The sequence below is a fragment of the Anser cygnoides genome, chromosome 3 (assembly GCF_040182565.1).
Source record: "Anser cygnoides isolate HZ-2024a breed goose chromosome 3, Taihu_goose_T2T_genome, whole genome shotgun sequence".
NCBI classification, from domain to species: Eukaryota; Metazoa; Chordata; class Aves; order Anseriformes; family Anatidae; genus Anser; species Anser cygnoides.
Window position 1 is genome coordinate 36,011,850 of NC_089875.1, and position 19,699 is coordinate 36,031,548.

At 37.6% G+C, this 19,699-nt stretch overlaps 1 protein-coding gene across 3 annotated transcripts in view; it reads right to left on the minus strand.

Annotated features, from left to right (window-relative positions):
- Positions 1-19,699, minus strand: part of CRIM1 (cysteine rich transmembrane BMP regulator 1) — a 181,386-nt gene that overhangs the window by 33,474 nt on the left and 128,213 nt on the right. For all 3 annotated transcript variants that reach the window (XM_066993908.1, XM_048047756.2, XM_048047755.2), the window contains one exon: positions 2,864-2,992. In XM_066993908.1, the coding sequence (XP_066850009.1) occupies positions 2,864-2,992 (129 nt within the window). The remainder of the gene's footprint in view (positions 1-2,863; positions 2,993-19,699) is intronic.

A 19,699-nucleotide genomic window follows, 5' to 3' on the forward strand; every position in this document is an offset into this window, starting at 1 on the left:
AATTACCATGGTAAAAGTGGAACTTTCTAAATTCTGACTAAATTCTAATTTTTTAAGTAAGGCATTTATGTGATAGCCTGGATGCAATAAAGTATGTGCCTCATCTGCCCTTGCAGAAGATATTTTTTCTTTTCTCTTAACCTCTGGTATTTTTGATGTATCAACTTACGATTTCATTCAAGGCACCATTTTTGTGTTGTATGAGCACTTTTAGTTCCTGTGCCTGAGATTGCTCATTGATCCCATTGATCCTTAGACAAAATTCTTTATCCTTCTCTAGAGAGGATGTGCAAGGTGCAGTGTAACTGCTATTCCATGTAGTCAAGATGCAACACGCTAGCAAGAAGCTGGCTAAACGGCATAGTGGAGAAATCAGAGTAAAAAGGATGTGACAGCTATTTTCCAAAGGCTTCTAATATCACAAATCCACCTGATCTAAAAGCTGTTTTATTCATTTTTAAGATCGTAACTTGTTAACAATGAAAACCAAGGAGAAATGAAGTGAAGAAAAAGTTGTCCTGTAAAAATCCAACTCTCAGCTGGGCTGGACTGAGGTCTCTTAAAAACAGGCAATTCATTCACCAATCTCTTTATCAGTCTTCCTTTCCACATCTGCTGATGAGGGATTTGCATACCCTTTTTCTTAATTGTAGGATGTACATTCAGCTTTTTTATGTTTTCTGTTCTGATTTGTTTAAAACTTATTCACTTCTTTAGGTCAAAAGCTAAAAACACATTTATCAAAATCATTATTCTCAATAACTTTTGTTAATTTACTTAATAAAATAAGACATAACTAATAAATCTGAAACTAATGGCATAAACAGCACTGCATGTTTTATAAATAGGGGAAACTCCTATCCATATTTCAAAAGGTAGGAAGTAGTTCCTGTGGAAATCTATGAAAAGTCACCCCTACCATGAATACAACTCATCATTAGGGTAATATAGAAATAATATCTTCGATTACTTTATTAGTTACCATCTGTTTATTTGTTATTGAGATGTCCTGTCCTTTACCTTACTGAAATGGAAAAAAAATGCACATCTTCCCAGAAACAAGTTAAAAGTGCCAGGACAAAACCTTCTATTGCTCCTTAAGCAAAACACCAAGCCAATCTTAAAACTCACTAGCTCAGATCAACTAACAGTGATACTTTGATTGTTTCTTCTGTGGATTCCTAGAATGGTCATACAGGTTTAGAAAGTGACTGAGAACAAAAGGACTGAAATAAAAAGAGGAGAAATGGAGTAACACTTGAGCAGTGAAATCCTCAGAGGTTACAAGGAAGCTACAGAGCTACAATAAAATTACACAGGAAATTTGAACCAACACCTAGGCTGGGCTGGTGAGCACAGCAATACGTCCTCCAGCTGAGATGTCCTCCAGTTCTTTGTTTGGCAATCTCAAGAACAAACCTGTCCTTGTTTTATAGTTCCTGTATAAACATTGAATTCCTAAAGAAACATATCAAGAAAATAATTTTTTGCTTCTTTACTATGAAGATGCATCTTTGATACATGCAAAGTTCTCACAATCTCCAATGATTTTCATTGGGGAAAAAATAGATGTTGAATTAAAATTTGCATAAATCTTAACTCAAGTGTACTTATATAAGTTACAGAAATAAAATTATATATGTATATGTTTGTATATATACAAACACCCCCTAAAAGTATCATTTTCAAATACTTTTGATCCTCAAAACCAATAGGCTTAATAATATAAGTTAAAACAATAAGTTAAAAAAAGGCTGTTTAGCAATAAGGAGTTTTTGAAGTGCACAGGCTTGGGGCAGAGTGGCTGGAAATCTGTGCAGAGGGAAAGGATCTTGGGGTATTGGTCAATGCTCGCCTGAACATGAGCCAGCAGTGTGCCCAGGTGGTCAAGAAGGCCAAAGGCATCCTGGCTTGTATCAGGAATAGTGTAGCCAGCAGGAATGGGGAGGTGATCGTCCCCCTGCACTCAGCTCTGGTGAGGCCGCACCTCGAGTACTGTGTTCAGTTTTGGGCCCCTCTGTACAAGAAGGACATCGAGGCCCCGGAGCCTGGAGTCCAGAAAAGGACTACAAAGCTGGTGAAGGGCCTCAAACACAAGTCCTATGAGGGAACTGGGGTTGTTTGGTCTGGAGAAGGGGAGGCTCAGGGGAGACCTTATTGCTCTCTACAACTACCTGAAAGGAAGTTGTGGGGAGCTGGAGGTCAGCCTCTTCTCACAGGTAACTAGCAATAGGACAAGAAGGAACGGTCTCAAGTTGCGCTTGGGGAGGTTCAGGTTGGAAATGAGGAGACATTTCTTCTCAGAAAGAGCAGTCAGGCATTGGAACGGGTTGTCCACGGAGGTGGTGGTGTCACTGTCCCTGGGGGTGTTTAAGGAAAGGTTGGATGTGGTACTTAGGGACATGGTTTAGTGGGTGATATTGGTGGTAGGGGGACGGTTGGACCAGATGATCTTGGAGGCCTTTTCCAACCTTAATAATTCTATGGTTCTATGATACCTAGATGCTCTTGAACTCTTTATATACACAGAGGAAAATGAAACATGGAAGTCTAATAAGACTTCTCAAAGGGACAGTGTCATGAATGTTAAGTCCCAAATCATTACTTTTTTTTTTTAAATTTAGCTGTTATTTTTGCCTGATTTCAGACATTTGCATTTTTCCTCCAAGCACATTCCTAGCAAGCAAACAAGTAGTGTCAGAAATCAGCAACCTATCTTTGCAAGATGAACAACTAGAAAGCACATGTATATTACTACTACAACACTCTAAAATTATGAATGAAAAAAAACCACCAGAATATTAACATTTTCACATACAGCTGGATATAAAATGTATAAGCCATTGTATTTTTGCATACTCACTAGTTTTGCACTGACAAATGCGGCAACCATTTTGATCCAGTTTGAAACTATAGATACAGTCTTTTTCAGTCAAAGTGCAGTTCACCAAAATCTCACAGGTGGGTGGACCTATTGTGATGTACGTTGGTTCTAAATGTAAGAAAAATAAAACAAATTTGAGATCACTTCAGCATATTAATTAGTCATAAAAAAGCAGACGGTGCAACAGAAAGACAATCATTTTTAACTAATTTTGCTTCTGAATCATGAATATTCTTGGTACTTAAAAAATTCAAGAAACAGGCTTTGTTTTGAAGCGATATATGCATTACAAACTATAAATCTGCATAAAATAGGAAACAGGAGAAAACCAACATGATGTTTCTGTTCACTATGAAATCAGCATTCTTGCATATGCAGTTTAAAACTGAATGCAAAATACCTATTCTGCCCATTCTTTTGCCAGAAGTATTTCATCAAAACTCTGTGGAAATTCTTAGGAACTAAGTAACTGGAGCTTTCTACAGTGCTCAGTTGATTGATACTACCAAGCTGCAAATCAAAGCATGTGACTCAATAGCTCATATCTTTCCTTATGTGAATAAGATCACTTCTACTTAAATTTAAAGCACAAGAGACTTTGAATACCAAATGGGAATGAAAGATATGCAGTGTGTGAAAGGTATCTTGAAGCCATAAACCACGACTATTCATTGAAAACATTACTTCTTACAGCATAATTTGCAGTACCAAATTGCATTTTTTTAAATTGGGGATACTATTGTCAATTATTAGATATTTATATACAGTCTAATGCTTTATATTGTACACCATTTAAACACGTTGGCGTATGAAATTGTTTTTGTTATATACAGTAGCCAGAAATATTCATGCATTTTATTATACAATGTTACTATAATAAAACAAAACCCAAATATATGAAAATAGCAAGCAAACTCAATACTACCATTAGAAAACAGGATACAGAAGGAATGAAAAATCTGATTTCTGAAATTCCTTCTTGCTGTGTGAGACTAATTTTTCTATCTTGTGCTTTTTATAGAACTCATGTGTTAAAGAAGCAAAGAATTTAGTTATGAACATTATTAATATTATACTAAGCATTAGGAAACACAAATTGCACAACTTTTAAATAAACAAATGTGAGCTTTCAATTTCACTGTTTCAATTGTTTGGGTTTCTCTTGTTTCTCCATCTCAAGAGAAAAAGACTTTAAAGCAATTAAGTTTTAAATAAATTCAAATAGATGAATTGATCAATTGTGAAAATACGGAGAAGTATACAAATCATCAGGACAAGAAAATACTGTTTTATATAGATTTTCATGGACTGAAGGTTGCCATATCTTACCACTTGCCATCCCCAAATCAAATACATTGAAAGGCAAATTTTGCCATCCTTAGAGGGTGATAGTCCTTACTCTCAGATTGAGAGTAAAACAATACTCAACATTTATGAAGTTGCTAGACGTATACACAACCAAAATACAAATTTCTCTGCTTATTGGTTCAGCATCCAGCAGGCAGCTTTTGCACCTGTGCTTTCCAGTGAAGTGAAAATTACCCCATTACAAGAACGTGCCTTTCTGTTTTCATTGTCTTATACAATTTTCTGCTTTCATAGCTTCCCCCATCCCTTCTCTTCCCTTCACAACAGTTTATGCAGTGGCTGAACATTTTTAATCCTTTTTAAATTAGGTCAGCTAAGTACAGAGTTTGGAAGAAAAAACTGCACGATAGGCACTAGGGGGAAGTTGGAAGACTTCAGTCTTCTCTCTCAGAGATCATAGTTCAGATTCCTCACTTTTCTGAAAGTTTTGAAATACCATTCAAATTCTGTTCCTTGGGCAATTTTTGTAGAAGTAACTATACACATTAAATATATATGTCACATATCACATGTATAAACACCAACAGCTCTGTTTCAATACAGGCTGGAAATTTGCATAATGGCATCTATGTACCCTTAGATCCTCCAAATTACTTTTTTTTTTTTTTTGCAGATTTTTTTTCATTGTATGGCTCTTTGCATGCATTGTATGGAAGAGAAATCATAATGAGCATTTTATTTTAGAGTAAGTGAATTCCCAAACTAAACTTCTTTTAATCTCAGTGAACTCTTTGTATTTGTTTTCAAGCTCATTCAATAATCTAAAGCACATTCATGCCTAATATCTAATATTTGCAACTTCAACAAACCATTAGTTTAGGAATGAAGAATGTACCAATATACAGCAATAGCATGATATATTGCAGAAACTCCATCAATTAATCCAGTCTGTTTAGAGCAGAATATATAAACTACTTTTGCAAATAAACTAATTCTTAGCACCTGGTGTCTACTTTGAAAATCTCCTTTCCTACCTCACTGTTTTCTTTAACTAAAATATCCTAAACAAGCAAAAGACCAGAACAGATTCCCTGAATCTATGCTGGTTAATGGACAGACAGCCCAAACCCTATACTTCAAATGACAAAAATGCCACAGCACTGCTTATAATCAATGGTAGTTAAAAACACTACCAATCATATGGAGCACTAATGCTATCCAAAACAAAGTTTGTGGACGTAAGCTGGAAAAGTGAAGCAAACAGTAGGTTTAGCATTTGAGTGAAGGTTCCCCCCCCCCCACGTGTGGTAACTTTTTGAAATTCTGTTTAGTGTTTTGATGCCCTTATGTCTTAGATACTGACACAACAATTTTGAAATTTTTCTACAAGTAGCAATATAGTATTTCTTAGCATGGACAAAATTAAACTGTTGCTATTAATTTAAAAGATTTTTCTTAGTCTTGGATTTGTTGGAGTTTGTTTTGCTGTTACCTCTCACTTTTGTTTCTGCTTTCAGCATCCTGAGATCTTCCAGGCAAGTTTACAAATCTGTTTTTCCCCTCTTCTGTCCCTAAAGGTAAGCCCTGAGATACAGTAATTTTATATGCATGCCTGCTTCTCAATGAGCTGCAAGTAGAGGACAAAAGAAATAATTTCATTCCCTACCCCCACATGTGCAAAAATGCAGTCAGAAAAAAAACTATCAAACCTTTTCACTTCGCTAGACAAGACTCAACAAATAAAGCCAGCTCTGCTGCTGCCAGGCTGCTGGCTATTTGAATAGGCAAGCAGTAGTTAGGCTTGAAAAAGCATGTATGGCCACATGATCCGATTTAGGCTTTCACTGCTGCTCTCAGTAGAAACTGCAGAAAAAAAGATCCCGTGCACAAATGAACAGACAATGGTGGGAAAAATGTGTGCTGTTTCTGTCTGTGTGTTTTTACAACAATAAAGCTATATTGTAGAAAGAGTGAAGAAGAAAATAAAGAGAAGGACATTGAAGAGAGTCTGGATTTTTTTTTTTTTTAATGGAACAGATTTTGCTGATGTGAAGTATCAGATTGAATAGAAATGCAGATTTCTATTAGAACATCTTGTTGCCATATATACTATCTCTGAGCATGAAACTTTCAATGCTGAATTTCAGTGCATGGGATTATTAATTTGCTTGCTATGAGCTTGATAAATATTTTGAACAATTTTTTTTTTTTTTTTTTTTTTTACACTTTTCACTTTGTTGTAAATACTCTTCAGCTAATAACTGAAATCATAAAATTGTAAATCAAGGAGGAAAAACAAAATCGCTGTCTGCATGTCCCGTCCCAAAGAAAATTTACTTAACATTAGGTTTGAGAGGAGTAAATAAACAAGACAATTGTATTGTCACACAATCTGTTAACATTTAATCATACCCTAGTTAAGTTTGCTATGTGATACCACTGCACATTCTCTTCCTCCTCATTTCAAGATGAGAAGTGATGCTGCTCTCAGGCTGAAGGCAGATTTAAATCATTATTTGAAATCCAGACCTATCTGAGGCACCAAACAGAGCATAAACAAGGATAAAATAAGAGTTTAATATCTGCCATTTTATTTAAAAGTCACTTCAAAAGTTTTGAAATCCACAGTGGATATTTCAGCTGCTGGTTGTCTATCAGTCTGCCCCACTGGAAAAACTCTACAGTACGTGATCAAACCCCTGAAGGCGTTGAAAGCAAAGTGCTTATATGACAGTGACATCCATGCAATGTCTGGAACTGGCTTTATCAGTTCCTACATTACCAATACTGTCACAAAACCTGGCCATCAGAAAAAAAGGGATGTTGTCAAGGTGAAATAAGACCACTTTCATTGACATTTTTCTATCCAGGATATTTTGCAAGAGAAGCAAAAACAGACCTCAAACCTCTATTTTCTGCTATTTTCTAATTTTTGAAACCATCCACTTCTCTCATGAGTGATGTGACACAGCTTTTGTCTCAAAGAGCAGTTTCTTCTGTTGAAAAAGTGAAATTATATATATATATGTATATATATACAGAAGAGCATGGCATGGTGCATCTAGTCTAGAACTGTGGCTCTGACAGTGGCAACAGCCACTGTCATACGTATATGTCGTTCTACTTGGATGAGTACTGGTATACTAGGATAATGCTCTGGTGAAGTATTCAGAAATTGAGAGAAACTGATGTATCCATGTTTCAATGACACTGGGGGGGGAAAAAAGTTTCTAAAGATTAGAATTTTATTATACACACAGTTTGAGCACTTAAAATTATCAGAAAAGAAAGAAAAAAACTAAAATACACTGTTGATTGTTGAAGTCCTGGAAAAAAACAACAACAAAAATCCAAGACCATTTACTGCAATCTTCTTGACTTCTATTTTTTATCTGAATGGCAAAAATGAACAATTCATTAAAGATTTCAATTTTCCCTCTAATTTTGGAGATTCTATTTACAAAATTCTTTAGTTAGTTTTTAGGAGAATTAAAACAAAAACAACACAAAACAAAAACAACAAAACCCAACAACCTCTACAGCTGATATTGAAAATTATTGAAAATTATATAAATTTTCCTATCATACCCTTAAATTGTATAAAATTTGAACTTAGGACATTGAATTCATGTCAGCAAAAGAAGGATTCCACTTAGCTGTATTACAGCCATGTGTATTACAAGAGAGCACCAACTGTTCAGTTTTGGTTTGTATGAAGGACAAGAGGGACCTGTAGCAGCAAGAGCTTGGCGAGCAGATTCAGGGAAGTAATCCTTCTCTGGAGCACAAGAGAGGCTGACATATCAGAGTGAGTCCAGCACAGGGCCACCAAGCTGGTCAGAGGCTGGAGCAGGTGGCATAAGAGGACAGGATGAGAGACTGGCTTGTTCGGCATGGAGGAGGAGGAGGACAAAGAGGGGATTCTTCCGCTGTCTTGTAACTTCCTAATAGACCAAGCTTATCTTGGGGGCGGTCAAGGGTATGATGAGAGGCAACAAATACTTAAGTCTGAACATGAGAAATTACAACTTGAAACAAGTTTGTTTGATCCTCTTCTAAAACCATGTGGGTGGTCAAAGTCTAGCACACTGAGTTTGTGGGATCTTCATCCTTGAAAATTCTCCAGAATTCCTTGGAACAAGGCCCAGAACAACCTGCTATAAATGGACCTGCTTTGAGCAGGAGGTAGATAATCCCTAACGGTCCTTCCAACCTGCATAATTCTAAGAATTTCAATTTCTCACAAATTCAGGACATCTCCAGTGAAAGCAGCAATATCCTTGACGGACTGTAATCAGGGAAGTACAATCCACAGATTAACAATTCAATTTCTGATTGTTCTTATATTGCTTTTACTAAGTACTGATTACCTTCCTAACTCAATAAAAATACATGCCTGTCTAGTATCATCTCTCTGAAATTTACACAATGACTTAAGGAGTAGCTCTCTATTCAAGAACCAAGATTTCTTCCAAGCAGTTAAAACAAAACAATTCTCTCTGAAATGTTATTTGCTGACAGCAGCAACCACCTTTAATCGGTGTCATTTTTTTGTCCTCTTATGTTAATACCTTAAAAACAGCTTATTTAGCCTATTATTATTATTATTATTATTATGACACAAAGAATACTTAGAACAAGCTTTTTGTTTCGTTTAATTTGGAATGTAGCATTTAAAATCAAAACAGGCTTTGTTTCACACTTTCAGTAATACCGTGTCAGGGAAATATCTACTCCTGGTTTTTATAAAATTGGTTTAAAGTAAGGAAGTAACTGTTGTGTTTCATTTTTTTTTTCTTCTGCATGTTGTTAAATTTTCAAATTTGCCAATTCAATTGCTAAATTTACATTATTAAATATGAATGAATTTAAAAGCAAATACAGAACTTTTACTGCTGCTTCTAATTGACCATTAGAAATCTGGACTGCTGTGTATCTTAACCCCAAGAAACTAGACGTGTAAGGACAGGTGTTTGACACTACTGAATCCGTCATTTTAATTCCACTTGCAACTGTTGTCCTCTCAAAAGAGAAGGGAAAAAAGCTACTATTATGATAAAACTATTTTTCCTTGTCATAGAAGTATGACAAAAGTATAAATCAAACACGTTCATTCAATTACTTTGTTTGATTCAAGCACAATGGTTATCCTAATTAAACAGACACAGGGGGGTCTGATTTCTTCTCTTAATCATCTTCATCTGTGCTCCCTGTGCAGCTCGACTCAGTATTGCTCTAAGCACACATATGCTTGAAAGCTACCAAAGTTTGGTGTAAAGAGTCCCAAACATATGAAAGTATTACTTACATATGACTATATGTAAATATTATGTTGTTTATATAATAAACTACAACACAGAGTGTGGTTTGATAGCAGTCAATAAATATATATCAAATAAAATCTGGCAAAGGGAGGATACTTTAGACCCTGAAACCGCAAGCATTTTATGCATATATGTATCTTTTCTTTTTCCTGGTTACATTTTTATATGTAGATTTATCTATACAAAACCAGCATCTTCTGCTAACTTCACGTTAACAAAGACATTTAAATCTGCATCATAGAAACATGCTCCATCAAAACACAAAATTATAAGCTCTATAGATACATTATTATAGAGCTTGAAAATTATCTTTTGAAAAGGTCTCCTTTGAATACCCCAAACACAAAAAATTAAATGCCATAATTGTAGCATGAGAAGTGGGATTGTACGCTTCACCACTCCATGCTAGAACTCCACAACCTCATCTTTCATATTCCCATCTTGTTAATGTGAACTGGTTTATAGTATAGCTAAAGGCAGTCAGATAAAATAGATTAACTTCTTGTGTGTACTGTTAAAAAGGCTAGAACATGGAAACACATTTTCAGGGTATAGCACAGAGAAGCTTTATTTTTACTTGTGAGCTCTACAAAGTATTTCCCCCCCTTTTTGGACCAGCATTATTGATCACAAAAAATAAAATAAAATCACAAAATTCTTTGGGTATAAGTGGGAAAAAAAAATTAATTCCATAAATAAATTCTGCCCACTAATACTTCTAGTAGTTCTAACAATAATTAACTATGAAGATTTTTAAGATATTAATATTAATATTTAAGATATTAAGAAGGATAACAACAAGAAACTTTGCATAAAGGTCTTATTGTGCTCAGCCACAAACTTGGAACATAACTCTGAGGTACATGCATTTAATTTACAATGACTTTTAATCCCAGAGAGACGACTCACATAAAATAGCAGTGCGTTCAGATTTGGCAGTGACCAGCCCTGCAACACTTGGAGAAAGTGTTAGCTATACATGAAGAGTAGTCAGCTCAGCATCTTACAGTGAGTATGAAATGAAAGCATATTCTGGGGGAGGGAGGGAGGAAGGAAGGAAAAAATGAGTCAAAATCACGTTCTATACGTGAAGAAAGACCTCTAACACCAATAATAAAGAGCATGCTTGTATTTGGGGAAAGTGAAATAGCTCCCTCTTCTGTAGTATTTTATAACACAAGCTGTCTCTAGAAGGATTAAGACATTCTAATCCTGGAAAACCAGCATCAACTGATTTACAGAAATATAGCATCAGTGCATTCAAATATTTACTACAAAAATTAAGAAAAAAATTGCAAGTGAACATCAGTCTAACTTGTTACTGAATGTTTTTACCTGATAACTGGCTAAAAACTGGTCCTGAAGGGTGTGCTGCTCAACAGCCTTTCACTGGAGTGTATATACTTGTTTAAATTTTGTCTGCTGTCCAAAAAAGTTAACTGCAGCATACTAAGCAGCAGCATGTGTGTTTACTTAAGCTTCCTGTAAAAACATTCATATCATTCCAAGAGTGACTAAATGTTTTCCATCCTCATAGTTAGAATTCCAGGCTTCCCCGCCCCTTCAGTCCATTACATGAAAAGTATCAGTCTCAAGTCCAGAGCAAGAGAATTTCCTTCCTGGCTTTGAAATCCTTAATGCCTTGAAGGATTTTTTTTTTCCCCCCAATGTTTAGCTGTGTTCAGTGTTCATCAACTCAGTGTTCACTGTTATCAGTGTTCAACAACTCAGCATCACATAACATAAAATATATGCAAGGACTTAATAAGATATGAAATTTTTTTAATGTCACAAAGGAGTAGTAACTGTGAAAATATATTCATTAATGCTTCCAAACATGGTTCGATTCATCAGAAAGACTGCTAATTTCAAGTTTTATTCATACAGTTATCCTGTATCTAAAATCATATTTTTTCCCCTCAAAAGTAACTATTATCCCAGATTATTTTTATTGTTGCAACTTGAAGAAGCCTCCCATGAACCAATGCTGCATGTGTGAAGGGGTCTTTTTTTGCAGTAATGTGACCAAAATATTGACAAACTTTCTATTCCCAAGATGATAACTTAAAAACTTTTGACTGTTGTAATCAGTTTTTCCAGTTTTCAGTTTAGTAGGCAAGTATTCCCTTCAAATATATTTTGATATGAGTTTTTTGGACAACTTTAGGTGGAATGACTCTGAGAAATAACCACAGTGATCGAAGCAGAATAAATTAAGCTTATTTACTAAGAAACGATCACGAAGGTAAGAAAGCCATTCAGTTATCATTACTAGGTGGAGTTACAAACACTAAATTAGTGTGCATCTGGGCCACATCTATGAATGCTACAGGCACTGAAAAGAATTAATTAGATGATCCACAAGGTTCTTTAAAAGACATCCTTAGCTGCATTGATACACACACGTATATATATATTCACCAGCATTCCTTGATTGTTAGTCCTTTCAACAATCTTCAGAAACAGTTCTTTCAACGGTGATGATGTATCACTGAAAACTAGGAGAAGATTATTGTATACCAGTCTAGTGCTCTTGACTTTCTTAAACTCAGAAAGCCTTTTATTGGCAATAGGTTTCATTGCACCCCGGGCTGTGTGGTTTGACAGTCTCAGCTGTCTTGTCTAAAAAAGCTATGCTAAAACATGATCTGGCAAACGTAAGCTCAATTCTCTTTAGAACTGTGTTTGCATCTCTTAATTGGTTTTGATGTAAAGATGGGTCCAGACCTACAGCGCTGATGCTGAAGAATAACTTACACTTCACGTTCTAAGTAGACGCCTGGGCCCAAATCCTACACCGGTGAACGCTGTTCTTTACCACTTCATCGTGAATGAATCAAATTTCTTTTCATGGGACTGTGCTGCCTGTTTTTACTTAATGAAGTGTTGGACACGCTAAAGGAACTGAACTGAATTACATCTCAGCTAGAGTTTGGAGCCCTTTATTGATGAAAATGTTAATTTCTTTTTTGTGAAGATAAAGTGTCAGCCTTAATGACAGCGAACTAATGCAGGCCTTATTCATGAAAATCCTCTGAGAGGACCTTGTCTAACACAATTTCTCATTCACAGCTTATGCTGGAACCCTTCCACCTGTACCTGAGGGCTCTCATGCAGAACGACTCACTGGGAGATGGCCAGCTACTGTACATCAACCAACTTTGCTGCAACTTTCCATACCTATAGCCTTAGTCTGTGGGAGAAGCAAGGGAATGTAATTGACCTTAGTCTTTCCTAGGGAATGTTTTTGGCATCAACGGCAGTACTGAGCACTTGGATTTATTATTTTCATTTCAAAGAACCAATCATTTTCCTACTACCCTACCCAATATTTATTTCCTGTGTACAGGACTGTTATTCCTATTTGCAGATGGCCTGAGGGAGACATGGTTATTTCTATCTTTGTAGCTTGTTTGGTGTTATTCATATGCTATTACACGTTAACACAAAATATCTATTTGAAGTTCCAGTATCCAATTTTTCTTTTTTAATTCATTAAAAATGGAATTGCTACTAACATCCACATCCATTTTATTTAGGAAATGAAACAATTGTCAACCCAACAGAGAAGCAAACAGTTCTGTGAGCAGCAGCACTAACTAAAGACTGACTTTCTATGGATCCTTTTTATACAATAGGACAGATACCCATACCGGCTCCCGTGAAGAACCTGAAGAGAAATGAAGTACAAATGCATACTAAAACTTGGCAGTCCCTTGTGGCACTGAAGAATCACTTTGTCCCCTCTACCTATCTGCCTGTTTTCATTAAATCTTAGAAATGAGTTATCTTTGAGATTACTGTGTGTTGCAAGAAGCTATTGGCTCTACGGTGGGGAAAGCACAAAGGGCCAATATGATTACCTAAGGCTTGGCTTTTCATGAAGACAGTCTAGAAAACAAAGAAAGAAAAAACAGACTAAGTAGATAATAGATTAAGTAAACAAGGGCAAATCCAAAGGACCAATATCATTACAGCAGCTATAGAAGCTCTATAGAAGTATCCATCAGAAGCTTAAAACTAATTCTTTGTGTTGGATCCACAGAACATGATGGGCCTGCTTTTCCCATCCTTCACCAGTGAAAGGAGGTGCCTGCCTTGAAAAGCAATATAAGACTGAAGGGCTCAAGAATGGGGGTTGGCTGACGAAAGGAAGAAATGGCACAGAAAACCTCTGGGGTTTGTCTGGAACTACCACTTTTCTGCAAGGGAAGAGAGTTCCCTATGCCAGGAGGAGAAGAATGCTGTTCAAAGCATTTTAGCAAGCTTTTGGGCTTTGCCTTTAACAGCTATCTGTTTAAACCAGCTTTGCAGCTTCTTATCCTCTGGTCTGTGTCTGACATTGCCCTGTCTTGCCCCCCTTCTTCCCCCCTCATCCCCATGCCTTATTCCACGGCCCTCGCTTTCTGCCTCTCCCCCGGCCCAGACACACTCTCCTCTAGCCACCCCCGCTCCCATCCTGGGCTTTTATCTGTACACAGCTTGCACAAGCACAACCTACGTGCATCGTTGTGTCAGAAAATTGGCAAGAAGTGACACAGGTGGACCTATTCTAACCAGAGGTCTTGCCAAAAGCCCTTTGATCACTTTGATGTTTACTTCAAGAAAAGACAACAACTGTATATTGTTGAGCAACAGTCGTCACCTGCATAAACACTGAAAACTGCACACAAACTGTTATTAATGTTTTCAGTTATGTATGCAATTTCCTGAGAGCATCTCCTCTCACTGAGGCTGAAAATACAAACTGTGATTCCCTGAATGAATCAAAATGACAATCTCAGTCAAAACATTCCACAGAAGGAATTTTGTTTTCCTCAACTTTCTGCCTTCCTCTAATACACATCTTCCCTTTTGCAACAAAAATTATTTTTTTCTTGTCTCATCTTCAGAGGATACTGCAAAATATATTGCTTCCTTTCTTTTCGCACCAACCTTTTAGGTACTTGAAGACTGCTGTCTTCTCATTCCAACTTCATCATTTCCTCTTTAAGCTAAACCAACACAGACACTCAATCTGTCCTCCTAGGACACATTTTTCAGAGCTCGTACTGTCCTTATAGCTCCCTTTCAGAGTCATCTCCTTGCTTGCATCCTTTTCAAAGGAACAATATCCAGAAAAGGACCAAGGGCTAGAATATCACACTTACCCATAGCAAAGAGAGCAACACAATTACTTCATATCTTGCAAACTGTACTTGTGACCATAATTTCAGCTTGCCATTTGCCCTCTCAAGGCTCTGTTAATCTATGTTCAACTTCTGCCCTTTCATCACCAAACGTCTCATGGAAAATGTTCCATGAAAAACGGGTTTTTCAGGAATCAGGACTCATGAAGAACTTCCTCCAAACACAGTCCAGCTGATTTTTCCCTTGTTCAATTCAGTCAATGTTTTTCTACCTACTTTCTGCTTTAAAACAAACAAATTTGTGCTCTGCTCTCCAAGATACTGGCTGCAGTTTCTAGCTTTGTTGTCTGGAGATTAAATAAAATCAGCTTCTGTTCAATTCTTGAGTTTGCAGGTTTGCTAGTGAAAACATCAAGCAGACCTGGACCCAGCACAGATGCTAGCAGATGCTAACCACAGTGCAACTGAAGAAAGGCTGTCCAGGCACTTGAAGACTAAAGCCATGCATGCACAGCCCATGGTGCTGGAGCACTGCACCCCTCCCCTACAGACACCTATCCCATGTTCCTGCTTTTCCTCTCAGCTGGTCTCTCCTGGCAGCTCCAGTGTAAAGGATCTGGAGCCCCTCACTCAGCCACCCGCTCCTGCATCAGCATAGAAGATGCAGATACAGGAGGGACTGGGGGCAGCTGAGTGATTACCATCTTTAGCAAGCCCAGCAAACCCCAGACAAGCTTTCAGAAAGTTACACATTTCTAACTGCTTGGAATGCGATGTCCAAGCAACACTGAAAAGTGTATCATGTACATAGATAGCCTATGCTATGGAAATGTGTCCAGTCCATGAAGACTCATTAAAAAGGGTTTACTGTGGAAAACTGATAAAAAACTGGAAAAGAGACTCTCCATTGTAATAATTTGTATTAAAATTGCCGTTCCCTTAGATCTTTAAATTAGAAACCTGTATATATATATCTGTACATCTCCAGTGTCTCCCATCATTGCATTCCAGTTTTCTCAGTTGTCATAATAACACCATAATTTTCTTCATGAAGTAGTGTGAATGTTCTAACTTGGTCTGGATTTATTGTGTTCAAAGGATTGAATACATTCATGTGCTGACATTTCTTGGGATACTTATGAGAGCAGGTATCTAACTTTTTTGTGATTAAGCATTTTCAAAATATGAACTTATCTCCGACCAAACCAGGACACACTCCGATAAAACACTTCAAGAACCTATGTTCACAGAACTTCTATGACATTATACTTGATCTCAACTGCAAATTTTATATGAAAGTATAATTCAAGGACTTCATCCTTACGCAGCTGCAGGAATGTGAACTTCTCTATAGGAACAGATATCTCCTTTCATTTAAACTGATTATAGAACAGCCAGCAAGTAACTGAACTGGCAAAATTGTTGGTGCAGCAGTATTTAGATGAAAGACAGGGGAAAAGTCACCAGTGACTGATACTAATAAAGATTTGCTCTAGATGAGCTGTAACCAGGCCAGATCCACAGGCAGCTTTGATTTGAATCTGTAAGTCAGTTCTATGGCCCACAAGCCATTCTATCCCTCAACACTCAAAATAAAATAAATGATAGAAACATCTTTGACTAAATATTTTGGTTCACATGCTAAAGAGCTAATATCTGGCATACTTAAAGTAAGCTCACACAATTGAAGTCGGCTGCTGGCATGCTGAATTTGTTTTACTTGTAAACAAAAAGCCTGATGAGAAATAAACACATACTTTAAAAACAGTGGTAAGCATATTAGGTCTCTGACTTCTTATTCTTGATACAATGGTTATTTTAAAAATGGAAATATGGGCTTTAATTGGTTCATCAGCAACTAAACTGACAAAAATAATAGAAAGTTTTCAATAGGCATTATTCTTTCTTCCTGCTTTAGAGATGAAGCATAATTAAGATTCTAGCAGAAAAATATTTGTTTCCTACAACCTGTACAAGTCCTCAAAAAGTGAACTAGTAAAATGAGCTATACGTATAAGAGAAGAAAAATAAAGTACATTTATGATGAATTTGCAAAATACAACTTAACAGTTATTACACATGGTTGTTTTAAACTGACATATAAAAAGAACATTATTTCACTATGGTGTACTTTTGTTGACCAAACATTTTACACTGTGAGTGGAATGTGAGTGAGAACTTGGAGGCAATAAAAGGGAAGTCTAAAAAGAGGTATGTTTACCCTTACAATGACTGGTAAACTGCTGTCTCAAAATCACTTGCTAACTTTACATTCATTTTATCCATTTATTGACTATAAGTTATGCTGCATTATGCCTTGCACCCCTATCTCAAATAACTTGCAAATATGATACTGTATAGCATCAGTGATCCCAGAACTTAGCCAATATGAGATATGGATTTTGGTTTTCTACACTGAACAGTAGGAGACAAGAGATGCAAAAGGATGGAAAACCAAACCAAAACAAACAACAGAATGGAGAACACAGGACAATGGGTTTAAGCTATTAGTGCAACATTTGTAATGCTTGAATTTCTATTCAGTAAACATTTCTGCTCATACACTACACTGCAAAACTAAGGTTAAGCTATAGTTATGCAGATTTAATGGGGTATTATGCAGAGAAGCATCATATGGCTGACACTTAGGGGATTTAATTCAGAATATGCTTTCAGAGAAAAATTTTAACAGTTTAAGACAGATATTTAATCTTACCCCTTGACTGTTTATGTGGGACTATGTGCTATCAAAGTAAAAAGTCAAATGTGATGCCTTTAAGCTAAAAATTTAGTAAGTTGCTGAAAACGCCATTCAGTATTACTCGCCTCCAGATGATGCACTCAAAACCAGATGACTGCAATTAGGCATACAGCACAGAACAGCTAGCACGACAATGTTATAAAGAGTGAAACTCAGATTTTCTGAGAAAAAAATAATTGACACAATAATCTAATTTAAATATTGATTCCATTACACTGTTGTAATATGTCAGTTGGATTAGTTCAGCTGGAAGGGACCTTCAAAGATCACCTAGTCCAACTGCCTGACCATTCCAGGGCTAGCCAAAAGTTAAAGCACGTTATTGAGGGCATTATCTGAATGTCTCTTGAACACAGACAGGCATGGTGCATAAACCACATCACAAGGAAGCCTGATCCAGTGTTTGACCATCTTTGTGGTAAAGAAATGTTTACTAAAGCCCAGTCTGAGCCTCTCCTGGCTGAGCTCTGTGCCGATCCCACACATCCTGCCATCAGTGACCATGGAGCAGAGCCCAGCAACTCCCCTCCTCAGGGAGCTGCAGGGAGCAGTGAGGCCACCTCTCAGCCTCCTTCTGTCCAGACTAGACGACTGGTAGAGTGAACCTGTTTATCTCACAGTTGAACAATTAGGCCAAAGGATACCAGCATCAAAGGTCTTACTGAAACCCAGAAAGATTATGTCCACTGTCATCCCTTCGTCTACCACGTGGCTGACCTTATCGCAGAAGGGGATCAAATTACTAAGGTAGGGGATCAGATTGCTAAGGTAGGACTTTCCCTTGATGAACCCATATTGACTAGGTGAAATAATAGCTTTGTTCTTTAAATGCCTTTAAGTATCCGCCAGGATAATTTTCTCCATAACTTTTCCAGGGACTGATGTTAGACTAATAGGTCTGCAGCTTCCTGGGTCTTCTCTTATGCCCTTTCTGTAGATGGGTGTAACGTTGGCTAGCTTCCAGGCAGCAGGGACCTCTCTGGACTCCCATGAACTTGCACAGATGCCACTTCTTCCCTCTTTTCACAACCTTCATTGGCCACACCCAGAGCCTCATACCTATTCTGCAGTGGAAGCTGAGCAGGCAGACATGGTCTCCTCTTGCAGCTCTATGCAGTAACTTGCATTCACTCCTCCATGTCCCTCAAGTTGCTGCCTTTGTCCTGACACAGAGCAGATACTGGGCCTGCCTCAGCAGTAGCCACACCAGGTTGGCATGTGCATACTTGAGAAGGCATAGCACAGCTCCATTGATTTATCAACTTTAGGGCTCCCAGATGCTTCTCAGTCTCCCCACCTCTTCCTGAAGCTTGGCCACCAGACAGAGCAGTTCAACTGCCTGGGCACACCTCACACTGGTGTGTTTCCTTTCGCCCTCCATCAGCCTCCAGGCACAGCCCAAGAGCTGGGTGGTCGCACGAGCTTCTTGGAGCTCCATCTGGTTGGTGGTATTAGTTCTAACGGATGATGGAGGAACAGAAGTAGAAGACATGGCTTCTGTCGAGTGGTCACTATGTGTTGCTGTCAGCCAAGAAGGCTGTCAGGGCTGCAGCCCACACCTGCTGTGCACAGCACGCACAGCCCAAGATTGTCAGGACTCAGAAACTCCCTCAGATACCCCCTGGGACCTCACGAGCCTCATGCTCTTCTCAGAGTCCTGTGACTGCTGCTGTTACAAATGATGGCTCCCTGTGGCTTCCTCCATTTTTTTTTTTATTTGACATCAGCTGTATCATTGTTTGTTTAAAACAACAACTACAAAACAAAACCACAAACCCAACACAAAACCAAACTTCTACAGACTAAAGTAGATGCTACATTTGCTTCTAGGAGGAAAAACTTGTCATAGTACAGAATTACCTAACCGAGTCCAGATGAGCTACCTTGCATACTATAAAAGCACTGTAGTGGCACTAGTGTGGTACATTAATGAAGTGTCCGCTTGGCTGCATTGGGACCTTTAGTAATGAATGATGGAAGCCTAAACTCTACACTGTGTTTGCTTCCCACAGTTCATCATAATTATCTCAGTCTGCTGTAGATATGCTTTTAATCCAATTGTACCTCATCCATTTTCTCCAATCTGGAACGGGAAAAAAATATTTGTCCATTCTTATTGGAGAAAAAAACTTAACATATTGAAAATACTTCCAAAAACCTACCTCTCCATGCTACCTTCCTAAGCTTGCTCTACTCGTACACACTAAATAAGGAGTGGTGACAGCACATAGTCTTTGATACCCATCAGGAGATGATCACTGGGGATTAAAACCTGTTAAACTGCTTCCTCGTC